This window comes from Pseudophryne corroboree, chromosome 6 (genome assembly GCF_028390025.1).
Source record: "Pseudophryne corroboree isolate aPseCor3 chromosome 6, aPseCor3.hap2, whole genome shotgun sequence".
Classification (NCBI taxonomy): Eukaryota; Metazoa; Chordata; class Amphibia; order Anura; family Myobatrachidae; genus Pseudophryne; species Pseudophryne corroboree.
In genome coordinates, this window is record NC_086449.1 from 331,785,076 (window position 1) to 331,805,947 (window position 20,872).

General features: G+C 45.7%; 1 protein-coding gene across 2 annotated transcripts in view; it reads right to left on the bottom strand.

The window, feature by feature from the left end:
* Window positions 1–4,599: 4,599 nt before the first annotated feature.
* LOC134932195 (cytochrome c oxidase subunit 5A, mitochondrial) overlaps window positions 4,600–20,872 on the bottom strand; it is a 74,386-nt gene continuing 58,113 nt past the window's right edge. For both annotated transcript variants that reach the window (XM_063926392.1, XM_063926393.1), the window contains 3 exons: window positions 20,585–20,706; window positions 6,201–6,323; window positions 4,600–4,777 (listed from right to left, as the gene is read on the bottom strand). In XM_063926392.1, the coding sequence (XP_063782462.1) occupies window positions 6,210–6,323; window positions 20,585–20,706 (236 nt within the window). In that variant the 3' untranslated portion in view covers window positions 4,600–4,777; window positions 6,201–6,209. The remainder of the gene's footprint in view (window positions 4,778–6,200; window positions 6,324–20,584; window positions 20,707–20,872) is intronic.

The window sequence follows — 20,872 nt, forward strand, 5'->3', positions numbered from 1 at the left end:
GATAATCAACATTTCCACAGTGTACTACACAATTTGTGACTAATCACTGTAAGCTTCTTAAAGTGACATACAATCCGACCCTACCCATGCACCAGCATTGAGGATCGGAATAAACAAAACTGACAAATATAGTAAAGTCAGCAATCAAACTAGCAGTCACGTTACAAATTAGCATAATAAGCAATACGAGCACATCAACTACATTTTAAGTATGTAGGAGAACATATTACTGCATCAAATTTAAACAGATCTAACGTATTAAGGCGCAATGCGAAAGAAACAACTGTACATGTATACAGACTCATATGCAATAGGCACTTATCTAACTATTCATACTCAAAGGGTAGATAGAGACTTAGTGCTGTATAACCCGTACTCAGTAGAGTGGGATACAGGGAGACTCCACTCGCTTCCAGGACCAATCACTACGTTAGCGAATGCTGAGTGGATCCAGACGCTACTAGTGTACACTGCCGCTCCATGAATCTATAGTGAACACAGACACTCCTTGAACACAGACGCACCAGTCACACAGCCACCTATGCTGCGACTGGGTCCCCTTCGTGTACAGCATCGGAGACGGGAGCGGGAAATAGTTCATGGCGGGAGACTGAGGAAACTGGTCATGAGCTGGGGGAGGGGCGACCAGGAGAGCGTCCGACTCCCCACTGCTGACATTAGCCCTAGGGATCGCGGCCTCATACTATTCCTGGAGCCTCTGATCCCTAAGGCCTAGCGCTGGTGCACCCGGGGTGGCAGCTGCGTCAGCGACTGTTTGGTAGTCTACTCCCAAAACAGTGCGGCTGTGTCTGTATTCAACTACTAAGCGGAACCGATGCCTTACCTTCTCCCCGTGCTCCTGCCACAGCCTTGTAATGTCTGCTGGACCTGCTAGTATAGAAAGAAAAGAGATGTCCGCAACAGCCTAGAAAAACAGACCCAAATGTAAATAGAGACACAATCACCAAATATATGACTCTTATACCCCAATATGTATATATCATGTAATTTTCATGCTTAGATCTTAGTTAGAAATTTTGTGGGGTGCTCCCTGAGAGTTGAGTTAAATTATTTCAAAAAAGTTTACCAAGAAAGGTAGAAAAGAACTCTCCTGTAATGGGGCACTCAAAGGTTATTATAATGCGTATGCGCCAGTGTGAAGTCACATAGAAGGGAAGAAAAACAAAAAGAACAAAAAAGTAGCAACATATTAAGACTTAACTTTTAATTTAAATTCAAGTATAAAATGATATGGAGATTATGATCTCTATATTAAAAATGGCGAAATATGGACACAATACATACAATACAACATTTAACACTTTAAAAGGTACAGGTTGTTGATAAACTCCACAGGGCCTTGGCCCTGTCTATAAAGGAGAATCACTTTTCTGAATGATATTCAATGACAGCAAAAAGACAAGACCTCAGGGTATGTTTCGTGGTTCTGCTGCCTCGTATGTGCTATAGCATTGCATACGTGGTGAGAGACCCTTACTCGTGCCAGTCTCTAGAGTCACAGACAGTGCCAGAGCATCCACGGAGAGTGTCACATTCACTTCTGCTTTTGGTTGATGACAACAAGGTCAGCGCAGCCAATGAGAGAGCTACTGACACTCTACCTGCTCTGGTGTTGAAAGATAAACTGCAAAGAAATTCCACTGTGTTTTCACTTTTGGAAGCAGCAAAGATTATAGAAAGGCAGGACTATAGCAAACTTCGTGGTTCTGCTACCACGCATGTGCTATTGCATTATATGCGTGTTGAGAGACCATTACTAATGCCAGTCTATGGAAGTGCAGACTAGGCCAGATCAATGTGCAATGTGTCTCATTCGCCTCCAGCCCTGGCTGATTATATTGTAATCAGTGCAGCCAGTTTGGGGGTTACTGACACTATGCTTGTTCTGGTGTTGAAAAAGACACGTAAGGTTTTATTAAGTCCCGTGTTGAGAGGAGGGATGTCAAGAATAATTAGTTCTTTATTCTTTATATATGTGCTACGTTATATGCAGCATCCCAGTCCCATCACAAAAATTGAAAGAGATACTATCCCTTTAATTGTTACCTTCCAGCATCAATTGATGATTGGTCTCTAAGGAAAATTGTGCTTCATTTGAACTTTACATTTGTTATGGACATTTATTAATATGTGATGCACATTTATCCAAAATGGAAATCAACACGTCCTGTTTTGTACTCCTAAATTAATATGAACTCTCTTGTAATCATTCTTCCAAATGGCAGTAGTTGATTATACAAATCTCCCCCCTGCCTATAAGTCACAGTGGTTACATATATACATACATAGAGAATGGTCTGTTATCGCTGACAGCAGTGTCAAGAACAACTTAAGGTTTATATTGAAGCCCCGGATATAATGAGGGGTTAATCACACTGATCTTACTTTCATACGGAGACCAGGGTTTGCTTATTAGATGTATGTAATTATGACCTTTATATATATTTTGTTTATCTCTTCTTACAGTATATCAAGATAAATACTGCTGTATTAATTAAATGAAATCATTCATAATGTGAAAAAGACAATGATTGAACATGTACTTGCTGCGAATCATGTGTATGTACAGCCTAAAGTGGCCTTATGCCTCTAGCAATGCCTATTTTATCTGGGTTGGTGTCTGTCACGTATAGCTCAAACATGTGTTGATTTGTAATTAATCATAACGTCAGACCACCCATTGCTATCAGCTGTAGATTACACAGTTTAGTATAATCTTATGGCATACAACCTGTACCGGGGCAGCCCGCCGTGCGCACTTGGCGGGGCGCCCGCAACGCTCCTTCCTTTAACGTACGTTTCGCCCGTAGCTTGTTCACAAAGGGGGAACAGCTTCTAGTATATCAGACACAGACGCCTGCCGAAACAGCACTGTACTAGTGGATAAGCATTGTCGCGACCCGGCAGAGTGTTGTTGGAGCGACTAAGGTACGTATAAGACGCTGATTAGAAAGATCACTCAAGAAAAAATATTAAGACTACAAAAATAACAGCCCTCTGACCATGGTCCGGCTCCTGCCGCACCAAGCAAAAAAATTATTTGCCTGAGCCAGGAGGCGGGATATATGGACTGGCCCGTTGCATGTTGGGGGGCCGGAAAAGGTTTGGACCAATTGGTGCAAATCCGCTGTCGCTTCATATCCCATTATCATCCTGTGGATAACCTGTGGACCCTGCCGGAGAAAATGTGTTACTTACTAAATTTAGACTGCGACATGGAGCCTTCTCAGCACTTAAATGCACACACTGCCGCCCCTGTGCAGTATATTCTGTTAAGGTTGTAGTAGTTTAGACTCCTGAGGATAGATTTTTTTATTTGTAACACCACCAGTTTAGTTTCTACAACAGATTTTCTTTACCACGAGAAGCTGAGCATTGGTTAGCTGGTTTCAAATTTATATTGCTTAAGGAACTTGCAAATCATACCCAAAATGTCATTAGCACTCTGCGGTATCATGGATTACGGAATACAGAGTGTAAAACAAAATTTGTAGTATTTTTTACCTTATTTTGGTTAATAAAATAATTTGAAATCCATACATTTCTCTCTCATAAGGCACATGAACAGTGTGCAATCCCCAGCTATTTGCAGCTTAATATTTGTCACCAGACTCCAGATTAAGAGTATATAAATGTGATGAAAGAGGCTGCAGTACTAGAGTGACATTCACTTCATTTTTCAGGCATCCTAAAAATACCCACTAAAACACTTTTCAGATATAAACCACAGCTTTAACCCAGCTCGCAGTCTGGACACAGAACACGGGTTGAAGTCAGGTTTCAGTACTTACCCACGTTCACACATGTGTGATGGATCCAGATTATTTCAAAGTAATAACCCATCACACTGGACCAGCGTCTTCAGTCTAGCAGTGGATTCTTGGAGATTATGTAATCTACGAGTGATACTGCCTCCCACCAATGAACACCTCTTAGGCATGAGCCAGGTCTTAACTCTTCCACATACGCCTGAGTACCGTCATGGGAATAACCCGGTCAGTTGCAGGGTCGCTGACATGGGACTGACAACCCGGGTTTGAGCCTTTCAGACATAAGCCAGGCAGACTTGCTATGCGCCAGCAATACCCTGGGTTTTCGCTTATGTATGAAAGGGGTATAAATGAAGTAGTAAGTAGAGGATGAGAACACAATTTGTGAGGTGGCAGTTTGCTATTGGTGTACCGTTGGTAACTGACTTGCTAGGTACAAGGTGACATAAGATAATTAGAAAATACTCCATTCTCCAATTTTTGGTCTTTTGTGGTGGAAGGAAACCGACACAGACTGTGAAGGTGACGCAGTTGCTTTTGAACATGGAATAAAACACTACTCCAAACTTATTTTGTAACATGAGACATCAGACCAGACCTGGGGTCTTCTCAATTCAAATGTTTTTTTCTGTTTTTAAATTAAAAAAACAAAACCACACCTTTGCGTCTGAATGCATTACCCTTATTAATGTTATCCTTATATATTAACAAATTCATAGAGAAAACGTTTCTGTACATCAACTGTGCCTATTTTATTAGAGTACAATTTAAATAATTAGTGTAAACCCCCCTAAAGAACAAAATCCAGTCAGAGTAAACAATATCCCTTTATTAGGTCCGACATAATATTACACACATTTGGACTCAATAAAAGAACAGGTTGTTGCATTGTTTTTCAAATAAAGGTAATATGTTAAGAACTTTGTATTCCTAGATGGCTGTGTACAATCAAGTAGCATTGTTGATAAAACATTTGGATGGATAACCTGTTGGAAAGAGAGGATATTGTTTAATTGAAGAAAAAAAAAAAAAAAAAGGAAATACTAAAAAATAAAACTTAAACGAACCCCACTTGCTGACAAAGGCAAACGCAAAACTACTATACCAACATATTAGTATTGTTAAAGCAAAGAGGCGCAATTTTACAGTTTTTTGAAACTTATGTGTAAGAGTCATAGGACTGTGTATGCAGCCCTCTGTCATGTTTGGCTGTGCACATCACGTTAGAATACATTACTCCAATATTGCAAATTTTGATCCGCTGCGGTTCATAATGCAAGGGAAAATTGACAATTTTGGTGACTGCGGGGGTTACGGTCGTTAGGTCGACAGCTTCGGTTGACATATTAGGTTGACAATGCCATTAGGTCGACAAGGCAGTTAGGTCGACATGTACTAGGTCAAAAGGTCCACGAGTTTTCCACATTTTTCTTTATTTTTTCATACTTAACGATCCACGTGGACTACGATTGGAACAGTAATCTGTGCCGATCGATGCAAGGCACCTTGCCCGAAGCATGCGAGGGGATACGGTGCACTAATTTGGGTTCCCCGTCACTTTACGGAGAAAACGGCACCAAAAAAAGTCAAAACCCTCATGTCGACCTTTTGACCTAGTATATGTCGATCTAAGTTGGGTCGACCCAACGAACCATACCCGATTGCAGAGTCGCTGACTGTGCTTCATTCCCATCACTGACAATACAATAACCTCACAGTCTGAAACTTAAACTAGGCCACAGGTCTACTGGTGCATGGGCAACAATTGCTTCAATTCGTTCGCATTCTGCGTGATGTGCGTTGAGAAAACCAATAAACCATAGATCAAAAAGATTGTGATTGGTCCTCCTAATCACAAACCTCATCAACAGGTAACCCCTGATAACTAAACTGATTTTTACTAAAATCTTATGTAGATCGTAGTACACTATTTTTACTAAAATCTTATGTAGATCTTTAACAACAACAACAACAACACTGCTATAATCTTTACACAAACAGATATCAAGTACAGTTTTAGGTGAGGGTCTACAACTGTATGCCGGCGCTCGGGATCCCGGCGCCCAGCATACAAGTGCCGGGATACCGGCAGTGGGGTGGGCACAAGAGCCCCTTGGTGTGCTCACCAAGCTGCGGGTACGGTGGAACGCTACGAACGCCATGCTATTTATTCTCCCTCCAGGGGTGTCGTGGACACCCCAAGAGGGAAAATAGTTGTCAGTATGCTGGCTGTCGGGATTCCGGCGCTGGTATGCTGAGCGCCGGGATCCCGACAGCCGGCATATCAAGTGCCACCCTTTAGGTAACACACTTCATAGAACGGTTAGTGGTGCATCATACTATGTGGAGTTAGATGATAATGTCTACAATGTACATGATCGACAAGCTTAGAAAACACACTATATTCACCTGTAATGCTCATGCTTTATCCAAGCCCAGGTCTTCTGGGGTGGAGATGCCCAGCTCATCTAAAGTCGGTCTAAGCTCCTGAATGACATAGGGATAAATTTCCTTATAAGGTCCAGCCTTGTCCTGAAAAATAAAGCTCACAAGATTAGAAACCCACAACTCTAGTTTGAAATCTAGTTATAACAAAAATAAACCAATTGAATCTTCAATATGTAGTGAGCACCAAGACAGCTATGGGTTACACTTCACACCCCTTGCTGCACTAGCAGAATAGCACTACAACAGTGTACTGCATTTTGATGATTGACATGTCAGTTATTCCAAAATTAAAATAAATATCACTTGATCACTTGGGACTCACCCTAAGCACTGTAAGGGTTCTAATGGTAACAGGGGAAGTTGGTCTACAGCTCCACTCTTAATAGTTATCACTCAGGCCTGGAAAGTGGGTGGGGTTTGATGCAACTGTGCAGCTTTTTCCAGGCAAAACTTTTAACAAGGAAATTATTATGCGCTTTATCTGCCTCATCCTGACAACCAGACTCAGCAGTACCCCCACTTAAAATAAGAATTTACTTACCGATAATTCTATTTCTCATAGTCCGTAGTGGATGCTGGGGACTCTGAAAGGACCATGGGGATTAGCGGCTCCGCAGGAGACTGGGCACATCTAAAGAAAGCTTTAGGACTAACTGGTGTGCACTGGCTCCTCCCCCTATGACCCTCCTCCAAGCCTCAGTTAGGATACTGTGCCCGGACGAGCGTACACAATAAGGAAGGATTTTGAATCCCGGGTAAGACTCATACCAGCCACACCAATCACACCGTACAACTTGTGATCTGAACCCAGTTAACAGCATGATAACAGAAGGAGCCTCTGAAAAGATGGCTCACAACAACAATAATAATAATAATAATAATAATAATTTTATTTATATAGCGCTCTTTCTCCAATAGGACTCAAGGCGCTTAACAGATACACAGCATAATATAGTACAGAAAAATAATGAAGTACATTTTTCATAAAATACAGAAGCATGAAGATACTAAAAGAGATACTATGGAAATGCTTGAGTAAACAGGAAAGTCTTGAGTCTACTTTTGAAGGATTCTATAGTTGGGGCCTCTCGCACTGTGCTGGGAAGTGAGTTCCATAGAGTCGGAGCCGCATGACTAAAAGCTCGACCCCCAGATGAATTACGGTAGATTCTAGGTACTGCTAAAAGTCCTTCATCTACAGATCGCAGTAATCGAGTGGGGCAGTATGGGATCAGAAGCTGTTTCAGGTACCTTGGGCCTTGGTCATGTAATGCTTTGAAACTCAGTAAGCCAATCTTGAAGAGGATTCGCCATCTTACAGGCAGCCAGTGAAGGGAGTAGAGGATGGGTGTTATGTGGCTGGAACGGGGCTGGTTGGTTAACAGCCTGGCAGCTGTGTTTTGCACCAGCTGTAAGCGTTGCAATTCTTTTGCTGGTAGACCAAGGTAGAGGGCATTACAGTAGTCTAATCGAGATGATACAAATGCATGTATGACTTTTGGCATATCATCTGAGGGAATTAAGTGCTTGATTCTGGCTATGTTCCTCAGGTGAAAGAATGAGGATTTGATTGTGGCTGATATCTGATGTTTAAGTGTCAAGCCATCATCCAGGACAACGCCAAGATTCCGCACATGATCACTGGTCTGTAATTCTGAATCCCCGAGTGTAAGTCCAGTTGGTTGGCTATGCTGCAGTCTTGTCCTTTGATGTTGCGGTCGTATTATAAGGACCTCTGTTTTATCCGGGTTCAGTCGCAGCCAACTGGCGCTCATCCACTCCTGTAGTTCAGCTAGACAGCCATTCAGGGTTGCTACTGGGTTATCAGTGCCCGGAGCAAAGGACAAGTACAGTTGTGTATCATCTGCATAGACCCGATAACCCGATTTTTGTAACAATAACTATGTACAAGTAATGCAGACAATCCGCACTTGGGATGGGCGCCCAGCATCCACTACGGACTATGAGAAATAGAATTATCGGTAAGTAAATTCTTATTTTCTCTAACGTCCTAGTGGATGCTGGGGACTCCGAAAGGACCATGGGGATTATACCAAAGCTCCCAAACGGGCGGGAGAGTGCGGATGACTCTGCAGCACCGAATGAGAGAACTCCAGGTCCTCCTCAGCCAGGGTATCAAATTTGTAGAATTTAGCAAACGTGTTTGCCCCTGACCAAGTAGCTGCTCGGCAAAGTTGTAAAGACGAGACCCCTCGGGCAGCCGCCCAAGATGAGCCCACTTTCCATGTGGAATGGGCTTTTACAGATTTTGGCTGTGGCAGGCCTGCCACAGAATGTGCAAGCTGAATTGTACTACAAATCCAACGAGCAATCGTCTGCTTAGAAGCAGGAGCACCCAGCTTGTTGGGTGCATACAGGATAAACAGCGAGTCAGATTTTCTGACTCCAGCCGTCCTGGAAACATATTTTCAAGGCCCTGACAACATCCAGCAACTTGGATTCCTCCAAGTCCCTAGTAGCCGCAGGCACCACAATAGGTTGGTTCAGGTGAAAACGCTGGAACCACCTTAGGGAGAAACTGAGGACGAGTACTCAATTCCCCCTGTCCGAATGGAAAATCAGATAAGGGCTTTTACAGGATAAAGCCGCCAATTCTGACACGCGCCTGGCCCAGGCCAGGGCCAACAGCATGACCACTTTCCATGTGAGATATTTTAACTCCACAGATTTAAGTGGTTCAAATCAATGTGACTTTTGGAACCCAAACTACATTGAGATCCCAAATTGCCACTGGAGGCACAAAAGGAGGCTGTATATGCAGTACCCCTTTTACAAACGTCTAAACTTCAGGGACTGAAGCTAGTTCTTTTTTTGGAAGAAAATTGACAGGGCCGAAATCTGAACCTTAATGGACCCCAATTTCAGGCCCATAGACTCTCCTGTTTGCAGGAAATGTAGGAATCGACCCAGTTGAATTTCCTCCGTCGGGCCTTACTGGCCTCGCACTACGCAACATATTTCCGCCAATTGCGGTGAAAATGTTTTTGTGGTTACATCCTTCCTGGCTTTGATCAGGATAGGGATGACTTCATCCGGAATGCCTTTTTTCCTTCAGGATCCGGTGTTCAACCGCCATGTCGTCAAACGCAGCCGCGGTAAGTCTTGGAACAGACAGGGTCCTTGCTGGAGCAGGTCCCTTCTTAGAGGTAGAGGCCACGGATCCTCCGTGAGCCTCTCTTGAAGTTCCGGTTACCAAGTCCTTCTTGGCCAATCCGGAGCCACGAATATAGTGCTTTCTCCTCTCCATCTTATCAATCTCAGTACCTTGGGTATGAGAGGCAGAGGAGGGAACACATACACTGACTGGTACACCCACTGTGTTACCAGAGCGTCTATAACTATTGCCTGAGGGTCTCTTGACCTGGCGCAATACCTGTCGAGTTTTTTAATCATGTGGACGACTTCTGGGTGAAGTCCCCACTCTCCCGGGTGGAGGTCGTGCTGAGGAAGTCTGCTTCCCAGTTGTCCACTCCCGGAATGAATACTGTTGACAGTGCTATCACATGATTTTCCGCCCAGCGAAGAATCCTTGCAGCTTCTGCCATTGCCCTCCTGCTTCTTGTGCCACCCTGTCTGTTTACGTGGGTGACTGCCATGATGTTGTCCGACTGGATCAACACCGGCTGACCTTGAAGCAGAGGTCTCGCTAAGCTTAGAGCATTGTAAATGGCCCTTAGCTTCAGGATATTTATGTGAAGTGATGTATCCAGGCTTGACCCTAAGCCCTGGATATTCCTTCCCTGTGTGACTGCTCCCCAGCCTCGCAGGCTGGCATCCGTGGTCACCAGGACCCAGTCCTGAATGCCGAATCTGCGGCCCTCTAGAAGATGAGCACTCTGCAACCACTACAGGATGGATACCCTTGTCCTTGGCGACAGGGTTATCCGCTGATGCATCTGAAAATGCGACCCGGACCATTTGTCCAGTAGGTTCCACTGGAAAGTTCTTGCGTGGAATCTAACGAATGGGATTGCTTCGTAGGAAGCCACCATTTTTACCCAGAACCCTTGTGCATTGATGCACTGAGACTTGGTTCGGTTTTAGGAGGTTCCTGATTAGCTCGGATAACTCCCTGGCTTTCTCTTCCGGGAGAAACACCTTTTTTCTGGACTGTGTCCAGGATCATCCCTAGGAAACAGAAGACAAGTCGTCGGAACCAGCTGCGATTTTGGAATATTGAGAATCCAATCGTGCTGCCGCAACACTACCTGAGATAGTGCTACACCGACCTCCAACTGTTCCCTGGATCTTACCCGTATCAGGGAATCGTCCAAGTAAGGGATAACTAAAATTCCCTTCCTTCGAAGGGATATCATTTCGTCCATTACCTTGGTAAAGACCCGGGGTGCCGTGGACCATCCCTACGGCAGCGTCTGAACTGATAGTGACAGTTCTGTACCATAACCTGAGGTACCCTTGGTGAGAAGGGTAAATTTTGACATGAAGGTAAGCATCCTTGATGTCCCGAGACATCATGTAGTCCCCTTCTTCCAGTTTCGCAATCACTGCTCTGAGTGACTCAATCTTGAATTTGAACCTCTGTATGTAAGTGTTCAAAGATTTTAGATTTAGAATCGGTCTCACCGAGCCGTCTGGCTTCGGTACCACAATAGTGTGGAATAATACCCCGTTCCCTGTTGCAGGAGGGGTACCTCGATTATCACCTGCTGGGAATACAGCTTGTGAATGGCTTCCAAAACTGCCTCCCTGTCAGAGGGAGACGTCGGTAAAGCCGACTTTTGGAAACGGCGAGGGGGAGACGTCTCGAATTCCAATATGTACCCCTGAGATATTACCTGAAGGATCCAGGGGTCTACTTGCGAGTGAGCCCACTGCGCACTGAAATTCATTGAGAACGGGCCCCCACCGTGCCTGGGAACTGGCTGATCTCTACAGCCTTTTTCCTCTCCCTCTGTCACGAGCAGAAAAGAGGAACCTTTTGTCCGCTTGCCAAAAAAGGACTGCGCCTGATAATACGGCGTCTTATTTTGAGAGGCGACCTGGGGTACCAACGTGGATTTCCCAGCTGTTGCCGTGGCCACCATGTCTAAAAGACCGACCCCAAATGTCCCCTTTCAAAGGCAATACTTTCAAATGCTGTTTGGAATCCGCATAACCTGACCATTTTACTGGTAGACTTGGACAACGCACTTATACTTGATGCCAGTCGGCAATTATTCCGCTGTGCATCATGCATATATAGAAATGCATCTTTTAAATGCTCTATAGGCAATAATATACTATCCTTATCTAGGATATCAATATTTCCAGTCAGGGAATCCGACCATGCCAACCCAGCACTGCACCTCCAGGCTGAGGCGATAGCTGGTCGCAGTATAACACCAGTATGTGTGTAAATACCTTTTTGGATACCCTCCTGCTTTCTATCAGCAGGATCCTTAAGGGCGGCCATCTCATGAGAGGGTAGAGCCCTTGTTCTTACAAGCGTGTGAGCGCCTTATCCCCCCTAGGGGGTGTTTCCCAACGCACCCTAACCTCTGGCGGGAAAGGGTATGCAGCCAATACTTTTTAAGAAATTTGTTATCGGGGGGAAACCCACGCATCATCACACACCTCATTTTATTTCTCAGATTCAGGAAAACTACAGGTAGTTTTTCCCTCACCGAACATAATACCCCTTTTTGGTGGTACTCGTATTATCGGAAATGTATAAAAACATTTTCCATTGTCTCAATCATGTAACGTGTGGCCCTACTGGAAATCACGGTTGTCTCTTCACCGTCGACACAGGAGTCAGTATCCGTGTCGGCGTCTGTATCTGCCATCTGAGGTAACGGCCGCTTTAGAGCCCCTGACGGCCTATGAGACGTCTGGACAGGCACAAGCTGAGTAGCCGGCTGTCTCATGTCAACCACTGGGTTTTTTTTTTATATAGAGCTGACACTGTCACGTAATTTTCAACAGTACATCCACTCAGGTGTCGACCCCCTAGGGGGTGACATCACTGTTACAGACACTCTGCTCCGTCTCCACATCATTTTTCTCCTCATACATGTCGACACAAACGTACCGACACACAGCACACACACAGGGAATGCTCTGATAGAGGACAGGACCCCACTAGCCCTTTGGGGAGACAGAGGGACAGTATGCCAGCACACACCAGAGCGCTATATATATATACAGGGATAACCTTATATAAGTGTTTTTCCCCTTATAGCTGCTGTATGTTTTAATACTGCGCCTAATTAGTGCCCCCCTCTCTTTTTTCTGTAGTGTAGTGACTGCAGGGAAGAGCAGGGAGCTTCCCTCCAACTGAGCTGTGAGGGAAAATGGCGCCAGTGTGCTGAGGAGATAAGGCCGCCGTAAAGGGGGCGGAGCCTATCTCCCGTTTTTTTGTATATTCTGGCAGGGGTTAAATGCATCCATATAGCCCAGGAGCTATATGTGATGTATTTTTTTGCCATGTAAGGTATGTTTTATTGCGTCTCAGGGCGCCCCCCCCAGCGCCCTGCACCCTCAGTGACCGGAGTGTGAAGTGTGCTGAGAGCAATGGCGCACAGCTGCAGTGCTGTGCGCTACCTTATGAAGACAGGAAAGTCTTCTGCCGCCGATTTATGGACCTCTTCTTGCTTCAGCATCTGTAAGGGGGCCGGCGGCGCGGCTCCGGGACCCATCCATGGCTGGGCCTGTGATCGTCCCTCTGGAGCTAATGTCCAGTAGCCAAAAAGCCCAATCCACTCTGCACGCAGGTGAGTTCGCTTCTTCTCCCCTTAGTCCCTCGATGCAGTGAGCCTGTTGCCAGCAGGTCTCACTGAAATAACAAACCTAAACTAAAACTTTCACTAAGAAGCTCAGGAGAGCCCCTAGTGTGCACCCTTCTCGTCGGGCACAGAAATCTAACTGAGGCTTGGAGGAGGGTCATAGGGGGAGGAGCCAGTGCACACCAGTTAGTCCTAAAGCTTTCTTTAGATGTGCCCTGTCTCCTGCGGAGCCGCTAATCCCCATGGTCCTTTCGGAGTCCCCAGCATCCACTAGGACGTTAGAGAAAACAAAGGAACTCTTAAGAAATTATTGTTTTTATTATTAGTAAACACCTCTGAACTGTAGAAATCATCATGAAGTCCCGGGATGAAGAAATACATCTCACCTCATGGCTTTAATAAACTCAAGGAAAACCTTACTTGAAATAAGGAGTTCCCTCTTTCAAATGATGCAACCCCTTAGTGCAGGTCTGGCCAACGAGAGTCTCTCCAGCTGTTTTGAAACTACAAGTCACCTCATACTCTCCCACAAATAAACTGGTAGATCATGCTGTGACTTGTAGTTTCACAATAGCTGGAAAACCACAGATTGGCCAGGCCTGACTTAGGGTGGGAACACATTTAAACGATATCAGCCCGATTTGTCGTTTACAGGCAAATCGGAACAACAAATCGGGCAAATCATGTGTGTATGCCCGATTGCATGCTTCAATGGTTCAGATGCGATATCTTCTGGTCAGCCATGCTGTTTGGCCAACCAGAAGATATCAGCATGGCATCCTACAACGCAACATAGTCCCCTACATGACGCAAGTTTACACGCACTGCACAACGCAGTGGCCTATCGGGTGTCGGATCAGCAGGGAATACAGTTTTGATAAGTACCCGGTCTCAATAGTTATATAGTCTGGTTATTAACAAACAATCTCCACTGCAGAAGTACTAAGTCAGTTTTGCCCACCGTGACATTTACACAACTCACTATACTAAAGAAAGCATTTGCAAATCTAGAAATTGGCGTTTTAGCAGCAAAACTTTACACCTACAGTGTCCAATTTCAACGGCTGATTTTTACAGTTATCCAATTGAAAAATACTTGGGTGCAATAATTATATTGGCAGGCAAATTAATATTTGGAGCTTAATAGCTTTTAAATGGCTGAATTGTAGTTTTTAACCGTTCAAAAATTAAACAAATATTTTTAAGCAAATAGGTGCTCTACTTACCTTTAGGGGTACAAAAAAATGCATGTAGGTTGATTTTTTTGTAATTAAGAAATGTAAAAAAATTAGTTAAGACACCTGTAACTCCTACCTGCAATTTTAAAAACATTGTCCTAGCCCTACAACACCCCCATATACCTGTTCCACATCTTTAAAACCATTAGCCTGCACTTTTCAGAATTTAACCCCAATGATGACTTGTAATTATTGCCTAAATTAAGCTTATAAGACTTCATATTGCCTAATTAATCAGTAGGGTGTGTCACAGAGATTGTGATCCAAATCCTGACCTATTTACCTTAAAATAGATATTTTCCCTGACTCTGCACTTGCTCTGAGCTGTGAGAAAAAGGCCATGTTAAAGCCTATAGAAATTACAGAGGATAAAATTGCAGGTACCAACTGCAACATCCCCATGGCCAGCTGTCATTTTTTCGTGTTGCGGTGAAACCCCCAAGAAATTAACACAGTCAATTGGCTATACCCCATCCATAAAAAAGGATCAGCAGCAAAAGGGTTAATTACTTAATCTTCAGCATGGACACAATGCAAGCACCTTAAAGGAACTGTAGTAATTCCATACGAAAAAGGGATTACTTTCCCTAAAAATAAGAATTTACTTACCGATAATTCTATTTCTCGGAGTCCGTAGTGGATGCTGGGGTTCCTGAAAGGACCATGGGGGATAGCGGCTCCGCAGGAGACAGGGCACAAAAAGTAAAGCTTTACGATCAGGTGGTGTGTACTGGCTCCTCCCCCTATGACCCTCCTCCAAGCCTCAGTTAGGTACTGTGCCCGGACGAGCGTACACAATAAGGAAGGATTTATGAATCCCGGGTAAGACTCATACCAGCCACACCAATCACACCGTACAACCTGTGATCTAAACCCAGTTAACAGTATGATAACAGTGGAGCCTCTGAAAAGATGGCTCACAACAATAATAACCCGATTTTTGTAACTATGTACAAGTAATGCAGATAATCCGCACTTGGGATGGGCGCCCAGCATCCACTACGGACTCCGAGAAATAGAATTATCGGTAAGTAAATTCTTATTTTCTCTATCGTCCTAGTGGATGCTGGGGTTCCTGAAAGGACCATGGGGATTATACCAAAGCTCCCAAACGGGCGGGAGAGTGCGGATGACTCTGCAGCACCGAATGAGAGAACTCCAGGTCCTCCTTAGCCAGGGTATCAAATTTGTAGAATTTTACAAACGTGCTCTCCCCCGACCACGTAGCCGCTCGGCAGAGGTGTAATGCCGAGACCCCTCGGGCAGCCGCCCAAGAAGAACCCACCTTCCTTGTGGAGTGGGCTTTTACCGATTTTGGCTGTGGCAGGCCTGCCACAGAATGTGCAAGCTGAATCGTACTACAAATCCAGCGAGCAATAGTCTGCTTAGACGCAGGAGCGCCCAACTTGTTGGGAGCATATAGTATAAACAGCGAGTCAGATTTCCTGACTCCAGCTGTCCTTGAAATGTATATTTTTAAAGCTCTGACAACGTCCAACAACTTGGAGTCCTCCAAGTCGCTTGTAGCCGCAGGCACTACAATAGGTTGGTTCAGATGAAATGCTGACACCACCTTAGGGAGAAAATGCGGACGAGTCCGCAGTTCTGCCCTGTCCGAATGGAAAATCAGATATGGGCTTTTGTAAGATAAAGCTGCCAGTTCTGACACTCTCCTGGCCGAAGCCAGGGCTAGTTCACTTTCCATGTGAGATATTTCAAATCCACAGTTTTTAGTGGTTCAAACCAATGAGATTTGAGAAAGTCCAAAACAACATTGAGATCCCACGGTGCCACTGGAGGCACCACAGGGGGCTGTATATGCAGCACTCCCTTAACAAAAGTCTGGACTTCAGGAACTGAAGCCAATTCTTTTTGGAAGAAAATCGACAGGGCCGAAATTTGAACCTTAATAGATCCCAATTTGAGACCCATAGACAATCCTGATTGCAGGAAATGTAGGAATCGACCCAGTTGAAATTCCTCCGTCGGAGCACTCCGATCCTCGCACCACGCAACATATTTTCGCCAAATGCGGTGATAATGTTGCGCGGTTACTTCCTTCCTTGCTTTAATCAAAGTAGGAATGACTTCTTCCGGCATGCCTTTTTCCTTTAGGATCCGGCGTTCAACCGCCATGCCGTCAAACGCAGCCGCGGTAAGTCTTGAAACAGACAGGGACCCTGCTGAAGCAAGTCCCTTCTCAGAGGTAGAGGCCACGGATCTTCCGTGATCATCTCTTGAAGTTCCGGGTACCAAGTCCTTCTTGGCCAATCCGGAACCACTAGTATCGTTCTTACGCCTCTTTGCCGTATAATTCTCAATACTTTTGGTATGAGAGGCAGAGGAGGAAACACATACACCGACTGGTACACCCAAGGCGTTACCAGCGCGTCCACAGCTATTGCCTGCGGATCTCTTGACCTGGCGCAATACCTGTCCAGTTTTTTGTTGAGGCGAGACGCCATCATGTCCACCATTGGTCTTTCCCAACGGGTTACCAGCATGTGGAAAACTTCTGGATGAAGTCCCCACTCTCCCAGGTGAAGGTCGTGTCTGCTGAGGAAGTCTGCTTCCCAGTTGTCCACTCCCGGGATGAACACTGCTGACAGTGCTATCACATGATTCTCTGCCCAGCGAAGAATCCTTGCAGCTTCTGCCATTGCACTCCTGCTTCTTGTGCCGCCCTGTCTGTTCACATGGGCGACTGCCGTGATGTTGTCCGACTGGATCAACACCGGTTTTCCTTGAAGCAGAGGTTCTGCCTGGCTTAGAGCATTGTAGATTGCTCTTAGTTCCAGAATGTTTATGTGAAGAGACGTTTCCAGGCTCGACCACACGCCCTGGAAGTTTCTTCCTTGTGTGACTGCTCCCCAGCCTCTCAGGCTGGCGTCCGTGGTCACCAGGATCCAATCCTGTATGCCGAATCTGCGGCCCTCCAATAGATGAGCACTCTGCAACCACCACAGAAGAGATACCCTTGTCCTTGGAGACAGGGTTATCCGCTGGTGCATCTGAAGATGCGACCCTGACCATTTGTCCAACAGATCCCTCTGGAAAATTCTTGCGTGGAATCTGCCGAATGGAATTGCTTCGTAAGAAGCCACCATTTTTCCCAGGACTCTTGTGCATTGATGTACAGACACCTTTCCTGGTTTTAGGAGGTTCCTGACAAGCTCGGATAACTCCTTGGCTTTTTCCTCCGGGAGAAAAACCTTTTTCTGAACCGTGTCCAGAATCATCCCTAGGAACAGCAGACGTGTTGTCGGAATTAACTGGGATTTTGGAATATTCAGAATCCACCCGTGCTGTTTTAGCACTTCTTGAGACAGTGCTAATCCCATCTCTAGCTGTTCTCTGGACCTTGCCCTTATTAGGAGATCGTCCAAGTATGGGATAATTAATACGCCTTTTCTTCGAAGAAGAATCATCATCTCGGCCATTACCTTGGTAAAGACCCGAGGTGCCGTGGACAATCCGAACGGCAGCGTCTGAAACTGATAGTGACAGTTCTGTACGACGAACCTGAGGTACCCCTGGTGTGAGGGGTAAATTGGAACGTGGAGATACGCATCCTTGATGTCCAAGGATACCATAAAGTCCCCTTCTTCCAGGTTCGCTATCACTGCTCTGAGTGACTCCATCTTGAACTTGAACTTCTTTATGTACAGGTTCAAGGATTTCAGATTTAGAATAGGTCTTACCGAGCCATCCGGCTTCGGTACCACAAATAGAGTGGAATAATACCCCTTTCCTTGTTGTAAAAGGGGTACCTTGACTATCACCTGCTGAGAGTACAGCTTGTGAATGGCTTCCAAGACCGTCACCCTGTCGGAGGGGGACGTTGGTAAAGCAGACTTCAGGAAACGGCGAGGTGGATCCGTCTCTAGTTCCAACCTGTACCCCTGAGATATTATCTGCAGGATCCAGGGATCTACCTGCGAGTGAGCCCACTGCGCGCTGAAATTCTTGAGACGACCCCCCACCGCCCCCGAGTCCGCTTGAGAAGCCCCAGCGTCATGCTGAGGCTTTTGTAGAAGCGGGGGAGGGCTTCTGTTCCTGGGAAGGAGCTGCCTGTTGCTGTCTCTTCCCCCTTCCTCTGCCTCGTGGCAGATATGAATATCCCTTTGCTCTCTTGTTTTTAAAGGAACGAAAGGGCTGCGGTTGAAAAGTCGGTGTCTTTTTCTGTTGGGGAGTGACTTGAGGTAAAAAGGTGGATTTCCCGGCTGTAGCCGTGGCCACCAAATCCGATAGACCGACACCAAATAACTCCTCCCCTTTATACGGCAAAACTTCCATATGCCGTTTTGAGTCCGCATCGCCTGACCACTGTCGCGTCCATAAACTTCTTCTGGCCGAAATGGACATAGCACTTATCCGTGATGCCAGTGTGCAGATATCCCTCTGTGCATCACGCATATAAAGAAATGCATCCTTTATTTGCTCTAAAGACAGTAAAACATTGTCCCTATCCAGGGTATCAATATTTTCAATCAGGGACTCTGACCAAGCTACCCCAGCACTGCACATCCAGGCTGTCGCTATAGCTGGTCGTAGTATAACACCTGTATGTGTGTATATACTTTTTTGGATATTTTCCATCCTCCTATCTGCTGGATCTTTAAGTGCGGCCGTCTCAGGAGAGGGTAACGCCACTTGTTTTGATAAGCGTGTGAGCGCCTTGTCCACCCTAGGAGGTGTTTCCCAGCGCGCCCTAACCTCTGGCGGGAAAGGGTATAAAGCCAATAACTTCTTTGAAATTAGCATTTTTTTATCGGGGGCAACCCACGCTTCATCACACACCTCATTTAATTCATCTGATTCAGGAAAAACTATAGGTAGTTTTTTCACACCCCACATGATACCCTGTTTTGTGGTACCTGTAGTATCAGCAATATGTAACGCCTCCTTCATTGCCAAAATCATATAACGTGTGGCCCTACTAGAAAATACGGTTGATTCGTCACCGTCGCCACTGGAATCAGTGCCTGTGTCTGGGTCTGTGTCGACCGACTGAGGCAAAGGGCGTTTTACAGCCCCTGACGGTGTTTGAGGCGCCTGGACAGGCACTAATTGATTGTCCGGCCGTCTCATGTCGTCAAACGACTGCTTTAGCGTGTTGACACTATCCCGTAATTCCATAAATAAAGGCATCCATTCTGGTGTCGACCCCCTAGGAGGTGACATCCCCATATTTGGCAATTGCTCCGCCTCCACACCAATATCGTCCTCATACATGTCGACACACACGTACCGACACACAGCAGACACACAGGGAATGCTCTTAACGAAGACAGGACCCCACTAGCCCTTTGGGGAGACAGAGGGAGAGTTTGCCAGCACACACCAAAAGCGCTATATATGACAGGGATAGCCTTATAATAAGTGCTCCCTGTATAGCTGCTTTAATAATATAGTTTTGCCACAATTTTGCCCCCCCCTCTCTTGTTTTACCCTGTTTCTGTAGTGCAGTGCAGGGGAGAGCCTGGGAGCCTTCCTGACCAGCGGAGCTGTGTGAGGAAAATGGCGCTGTGTGCTGAGGAGATAGGCCCCGCCCCTTTTTCGGCGGGCTCGTCTCCCGCTCTTTAGTGGATTCTGGCAGGGGTTAAATATCTCCATATAGCCCCCGGAGGCTATATGTGAGGTATTTTTAGCCAAAAAAGGTTTTCATTTGCCTCCCAGGGCGCCCCCCTCCCAGCGCCCTGCACCCTCAGTGACTGCCGTGTGAAGTGTGCTGAGAGAAAAATGGCGCACAGCTGCAGTGCTGTGCGCTACCTTAAGAAGACTGAGGAGTCTTCTGCCGCCGATTCTGGACCTCTTCTCGTTTCAGCATCTGCAAGGGGGCCGGCGGCGAGGCTCCGGTGACCATCCAGGCTGTACCTGTGATCGTCCCTCTGGAGCTAATGTCCAGTAGCCAAGAAGCCAATCCATCCTGCACGCAGGTGAGTTCACTTCTTCTCCCCTAAGTCCCTCGTTGCAGTGATCCTGTTGCCAGCAGGACTCACTGTAAAATAAAAAACCTAAGCTAAACTTTTCTAAGCAGCTCTTTAGGAGAGCCACCTAGATTGCACCCTTCTCGGCCGGGCACAAAAATCTAACTGAGGCTTGGAGGAGGGTCATAGGGGGAGGAGCCAGTACACACCACCTGATCGTAAAGCTTTACTTTTTGTGCCCTGTCTCCTGCGGAGCCGCTATCCCCCATGGTCCTTTCAGGAACCCCAGCATCCACTAGGACGATAGAGAAATATAATTAGTAAGATTCTTGCAGCTTCAAAAGTTCCAAAAGTGCAAAATTACCAGCCATACCTAATCATTTAACACAAGCAAAGTACAAAAAAAGAGCTGGGGAAGTTAGCGGACTCACCTTTACTGCTTCCAAAATACGGACCGTACTGGCAAAGTCATTTAACCTCCTGCAAGCACGTAAAGCAGCATCAAGGATTTTTGGCTCCGGAACTAAATCATAACCAATGAGCGTGTTCACACCTGGTGTATGGAAAACAAATACACAATTGCTTACAAAAGACAAGTATACCATATTAATGACTGCATAAAGGCAACAGGTTCCTTTCAAATGAATTCCCCAATCTGTTATAGCAGAAAACTAAAGTGCAAGCTGCTGTTTAAACCTACATTTTGTAAGCCGTCAATT